The 5,905-nt window shown below is 56.0% G+C and overlaps 2 protein-coding genes across 2 annotated transcripts; both read left to right on the top strand.

The window, feature by feature from the left end:
* The first annotated feature begins 481 nt into the window (after positions 1-481).
* Positions 482-917, top strand: HRCT1 (histidine rich carboxyl terminus 1). The gene has a single exon (XM_045562829.1). It carries the CDS (start codon positions 540-542, stop codon positions 915-917), a length of 378 nt encoding a protein of 125 aa, XP_045418785.1. The 5' UTR covers positions 482-539.
* Positions 918-4,406: 3,489 nt separating this feature from the next.
* Positions 4,407-5,705, top strand: SPAAR (small regulatory polypeptide of amino acid response). Its single transcript, XM_045562830.1, has one exon. It carries the CDS (start codon positions 4,407-4,409, stop codon positions 4,698-4,700), a length of 294 nt encoding a protein of 97 aa, XP_045418786.1. The 3' UTR covers positions 4,701-5,705.
* The last annotated feature ends 200 nt before the right edge of the window (positions 5,706-5,905 follow it).

Here is a 5,905-nt window from a genome sequence, read left to right as displayed (position 1 = left end):
ATCCATTGCAATAGTATCAATGACAAGCATGCGACAGGAAATGGTTTAAGTGCTTTATGTATCTCAACTCCTTTAATCCTCAGAAAACCCTAGGAGGAAGGTGGGATTAGCCATTTCACAGAAGAGGAAACTGAGGCACAAAGAGGTTAAGTAACTTGTGCACAATCACAGAGCAAGTGAGTTGTGTGGTTCCACAGCCCATGTTCTTAGTCTCTGTGCTATCCTGTCCCTCCAGGAGGAAACTGAAGCCCAGAGGAGGGACGTCCCTTAGCCAGGTGCCAGAGTGGAGCAGGCCTCAACTTCTTACCTCTACACTCAGGGCTCTTCCCTCAACCATCCCAGGCCTGACAGTGTCTCTGTCTCTCCTGGCCTCCCTGCCAGGCCTCCGCAGGGTTAACGGCAGCCCGGCCCTGCCCTTGGCCGGCAGCTCCAGCCCAAACAGACTTCGCCCACATTCCCTGGCTGCTGTCCAGCCCAGAGGAGCTGAGACAACAACGTCCAGTGGCTGTGAGGGCCGAGCAGAGGCTGAGCAAGGAGCCATGAGCGGCGAGGGCCCATCCAGCTCCCAGGTGCTAGGCCTCCTGGGGAGCAGGGCCCCAGCGGGATGGGTCCTAGGCGCTGCGGTGGCTGTCCTGCTGCTGCTGCTGCTGCTGGCCACTTGCCTTTTCCATGGACGGCAGGACCACGATGTGGAGAGGAACCGTCCTGTTGCAGGGGGAAACCAAGTCCGGTGGGCCCAGCCATGGCTCTTCCGGCACCAGCGCCACCCAGGAAACTTTCACCTTCACCGTCACCATCCTCGTGGCCATGTGTCTCACGTGCGGAACGTGGGCCTCCACCATCACCACCCCCACCACGCTCCTCACCACCCCCACACCCACCACCCCCACCGCCAGCACCTCCGCCACGCCCACTGAGGCCACCACCGCGGATGCCATCCCTGCCATCCTGCCATCCACTGCCAGGACAAGCGGACCCGCCATGTAGGATGCATCTCTGGAGTGAAGGAGGGGTACTGTGACCTGGGTCCTGCTGGGGCTTCATTTGCATACTATGCCCCAGTGCACCGAGGGACGCTGAGGGGCCCTGTAGACACTGGGGATTTGGGGGTGGAGATCAGGGGTGGTCCTTTGGGACTGGACACCCACCTTGTGACTCTAACTCCCCGTGGGCCCCAGAAGTCACAAGGGTGTCTTGGCAGAGCCAGCGCACAGGTAGGTTTGAAGTGCTCATCTTCCGACTTCCTCAAGAGGCAGCTGCAAGCCTCTCAGGCAGTCACAGGGAGAGGCCCTGAGAATGCCCTTTTGGTTTCTAGAAGGCGGTGTGGGGCTCGCAGTCAATTCATTGGTGCCTTAGTCCAGGAAAATAAAAACCACTAAGGAGCTTTTGTGAAGAGGCTCTGGATTGCGACACAGTGGGAGGGAGGGAGCCGCCAGGCCTGAGACTGTGCTGCCCTGTGACCTCCCTCTCTGGTGTGAAGTGCGTGCCTGGAGCTGGGCCTGGGGGGCCTGGGGCCTGGGGCTCCGTGCTGGTGTGGAATGGAGAGAACTGGGTGGGCTTTGCCTGAGCCCCGAGGGAGGATTCAGGGATTGCATGAAGCCCTTCCCAGGGAGGGCCCTCTGTGCACCAGAGGAGCTGTGGCCAGGGACACTCTGGGGCCTCAGAGCAGTGTGCGAGCCGCTGAGCCTGGCTCCCCAGGGCTCTACTGTCCTTTTTCCAGCCCATGTCCAGGGCACACTGAGCTCCGGACTCCATAGGCTGCGTGGAATTCAGTTTCCTTGGCCAGGGTTAGTCCAGCCTGAGTCTCCAGCCAGCCTGCCCCTAGCTGGTGCCTGTGTGTGGGGGGTGGGTTAGGAGTGAGGGCGTGGAGTTCTTGAAATTGGAGGATGGGGAGCTGGGGTGCTGGGGTGCTGGGTGCCCTCAGGAGAGTGCTTGCCTCTCTGGGTCTCAGTTTCCTCTTTCCTAAATGGGATGGCTAAGAAAGACTCCCCCTTGCCAAATCCCTCTTGTTCCCAAATACTCTGTGAACAGCTGGTGGAATCCATAGTGAGGAAGGAGGTCTGGTTCTGAGGCTTTGGCCTGTGCCTGGGAGCTGGGTGGCAGTGGGGGGCGAACAGGCCCCGGGGCCAGGCCAGCAGCAGGCAGGGCTGAGGAGCCGGCCAGGAAGTCAGGGGCCTGGTGACTCCCTGGAACGGAATGTCCTCTTTCCTTGCTATTTCCTAGTAGATTCTCTGTGAGGGCTGGAGGAGGGGGAGAGAAGGGGACAGACATAAATTCACACTAGGTTTCTGAAATGGGAAGTGCATTGTTGATTCTGTCTCTGCAGTGTCCCTGAGTCCAGCCAGAAGCATCTCCACCCTGATTTTACAGATGAATCAAATCAGGGTAAGAGGTTCCTCCAAATCTTAGAAATGGAAAAGGAAACCCATAAAGGCAGAAGACAGCAGGGCTGAGCCATCGTCCTTCATTCTAGTGTAACAATGCCGAACCACTCGCACCCACAGCAGGCGGCCTACACTGCGCATACCCATGAAGAACAGGCAAAGAATTCAAAGGAACAGATGATCAGGCTCGAAACACAGCCCCCTGGTGCCCTCTACCCCCCAACCTGATGTTGGCAATTCAGTCAGAAACACAGGTGCAGATCAGCTGATCATTTCCTTCCCTCTGCTTCTGGCAGCCCAGTTCGTACCAGTAACCCAAGGAGTCTGCCTCCTGTCACCGCCCACAGCGGGCTGCACATGGGGGAGGGCCAAGGCCCCCACGGCCCAGTCGCCTTAGCCAAGGCAAAGAGAGAGAACATGACAGGGCATCATTTTCTCGGAACAGTCAACTCTCCCATTCTGTGTGTAGGAGTTTCTTAATCCTCAGGCCTTGGAGAAATTGAAAAGGACACAGGCTGTGTGACCTCGGGTCAGCCCTCCGCCCTTTCTGGGCCTTTCTTTGCACCCTGATCAGTAAAACTGCAGAATCAGGTGATCACTGTGTGGTCACGTGGTACCTGGAAGGAGCACGGAGCTAGGAGTGGCAGGGGGAAGTCCCTCCTGGGCTGTCTGGTGTTCTAGATATCACGACTAATTTGCAACGGGCCATGGGCAGGTGGGTCATTTAACCTGTGTGACTATCAGCATCTTTGTCTTGAAGATGGAGACACAGGGCAGATCACATGAGACAATGCCCGGCTGTGCCCAGTACCTGGAGTTACTGTTTCTTACTACTCCACGTCTCAGAACATGGACAAAGTGGAGCTAACAAGCCAGTGTCCTTTCAAGAGCTGTTGGGTGTGCGAGGGCTCTGACCTAGTGAGGGCCATGGAGTCCCTTCTGGCAGATGAACTGAGTGTCCCAGGCCTGGCTCATTCCCCTCCTCCTCCCCTCCAGGGGGCGGGGCAGGAATGGCTTGAAGTGGGGAGGGGTGGGGTAAGTGCTGTCACTGAGGAAGGCAGCTGTGCGGGTCCTGGGCCCCCACTCACAATTGGAGGAAGGAATTCAGGAAGTGCTCACAGCTGCTCAGACATCTCCAAGCCAATTTCCCAGCAGGACCAAGGCTGCAGCACCCAGGGAGGAGCGTCATGGTCCCTGGGGCGGCCACCAGGCCAGGAGGCCACAGCACCAGGTACAGCCAGGGCTGGTCCTTGAGGAGCCCAGGGTAAGTCTCCACAGCACCTGGGTGTGAGCAGCAGCGGGCCTGAGCAGGCAGCAAAGCAGGCTGGGCAAGGCCTGCACCGAAGAAGGCTTCTCCCAGGCCCTGCAGTCACTGAAGGGGCCGGGATTCCAGCGGGAGCACACCCTGCTCTGTCTAAATTGCACGCGCCCAACAACATGCAGAGAAGGAGGCCAAATGCAAAATGCCCCTGCCCCCAGCCCCTGCTGAAGGCCAGGCCGCCTGTGATGACCCGTGAGCGCTCTCAACCTTGCCCAGAGCTGGCTCTTGCCCTCTTCTCCCTCTGCGTCCCTGCGGCCGACTGAAGGACTGGCCCAAGGTCCCTCCCAGGGAGGAGCCCGACTCCCCCTGGATCCGCAGGAGGGGGAGTACTTTGTCTTTTGACTGAGTGTACAATCGCTCTTGAAATCCGTAGGCGTCACCAGAGGACCAGGGCTGGCCAGGCTCCCTCTGAGGAGTCTTTGGCCCCCTCGTCCCCACCTCCTTCGTGTCCAGGGAATCTTGTGCTCACAACATCCAGGACGGTGGTGCTTCTAGAAGCTGCCATGGAGTTGACCACAGCCTTCGGAAGCCTGGCCAGAGGCTTAGAAAATGGAGATCTCTGAGATTAGAGCAGTAGGGCCACATGAGGGTGTCCCGCGGCAGAGGGCAGGCACAACCCAGCGCCTCAGACCAGCATCTTCTTGGAAGGCCAAAGGAGAGTGGCTGGAGGAGCACAGGACACCTGCCACCAAAAGCCACCAATGGATGTGGGGCTGAGGCTCCAGGAGGACCCAAGTTTGCTGAGCGGGTTAGCGGCCACACGGGCCATGGAAACGGCAGTGATTGGGGTGGTGGTGGTGCTGTTTATGGTCACTGTGGCCATCACCTGTGTCCTCTGCTGCTTCAGCTGTGACTCAAGGACCCAGCATCCTCAGGGTGGCCCTGGCCGTAGCTTCACGGTGGCCACATTTCGCCAGGAGGCGTCTCTCTTCACGGGGCCCAGTCGCCACGCCCCGCCAGCACCCAGTGCCCGGGACTTCTGGACCTTCATGTGAGGCCTCACAGTCCCTTGGATCTGCTCTGCTGGTGGGTCACACTCATGCACCCCTCAGCAAGCCTTCCCTGGCGTCCCGCCTCTCTGATCCTGCATCCCTGCCCTTCCCCTCCTGCATCCTCTGTCTCCCATCTCCTCCCATCCCGGCTTGCTGTGCCCTCCAGCCTGGGGGACCCAACATGTCATGGCCAGGTGGGGGTCAGCTCTGACCTCAAAGCTCCGCTGGGCCCCACCCACAGGATGGGCTTAGGAGGGGCCCCAGGAGTCGGTGAACAGACACTGCGTGGGACTGCATGGCGGGCCAGCTCTGCCGATCTACACCCGGCACTGACACATCACTGGGATTTATTGTAAACAGAGTGCTTGGGACACTGGTTCTGTTGCCACCAGAGGAAGCAGCGCCCCCAAGTGGACATTTTCAGAAACCACTTCTCTGTGCCCCTCACGGAATATTTTTGCACATTGCGCAGAGCCCAACCCTGAGGCCTGCTCCCTGCTCCCTGCCAGTTGCCTGAAATCAGTCCTGAAATTCTGAAACCAAAAAGCTGCTTCCTGGGGACAAATGATTTATTTTGTAATTGGAAGTGTATATCCTTTTATGGGTCATTCCAAATCTGGTTTGGAAAACCACAAAAAGAAGCAGAAGAGAAAACAAGAGTCACAGAAAGTATGAGATGTTTTATTAACAGGAAAACCAGAAAGAAGACTTTGAAACATATTTTGAATGATATTTTATTGCAATATTCTAACAGGTCACTTCTATTCTTAGAGAATGTGAGTGACTTGCGTCACTTAGGAATGATACAAAAATTATGGACTGAAAGATAATTCCAAAAAAGTTAAAATGTTATGTTACATTCAGCGCATGTAACAAAGCTCTTGTTTTCATCACAAATAAAGAGGTATTCAGTTTTTATTAATAGAAAATCTGTTCTCTCTTTAGCCGTGGAATAAATGCCATGCCATATTTAACACATTGACTGCTGCACTAGAAAAAAATTTTTTTCCTTGGGGCCGTGGAGTTTTATTACAGAAATAGAATAAAAACTTTGAAAATAAAATGATCCTTTCTAATTTAATGAAAAAATTGTTATTTTTTTATTGTTTTCTGTGCATGAGTTATATGCAACTTGAAAAATAGTTCACGTGGCTCCCAAGGTGAAGAGACGTGAGTTACGTATGCTTCACGAGGCCCTGGGCTCAAAA

This window comes from Lemur catta, chromosome 10 (assembly GCF_020740605.2).
Source record: "Lemur catta isolate mLemCat1 chromosome 10, mLemCat1.pri, whole genome shotgun sequence".
NCBI lineage: Eukaryota > Metazoa > Chordata > Mammalia > Primates > Lemuridae > Lemur > Lemur catta.
The sequence above is the reverse complement of the archived record's forward strand: the minus strand, read 5'-3'. Positions and strand labels throughout refer to the sequence as shown.

Excerpts from the sequence above, each read along its gene's own strand:
- HRCT1 (XM_045562829.1), top strand. The coding sequence starts at position 540 with ATGAGCGGCGAGGGCCCATCCAGCTCCCAGGTGCTAGGCCTCCTGGGG.
- SPAAR (XM_045562830.1), top strand. The coding sequence starts at position 4,407 with ATGGATGTGGGGCTGAGGCTCCAGGAGGACCCAAGTTTGCTGAGCGGG.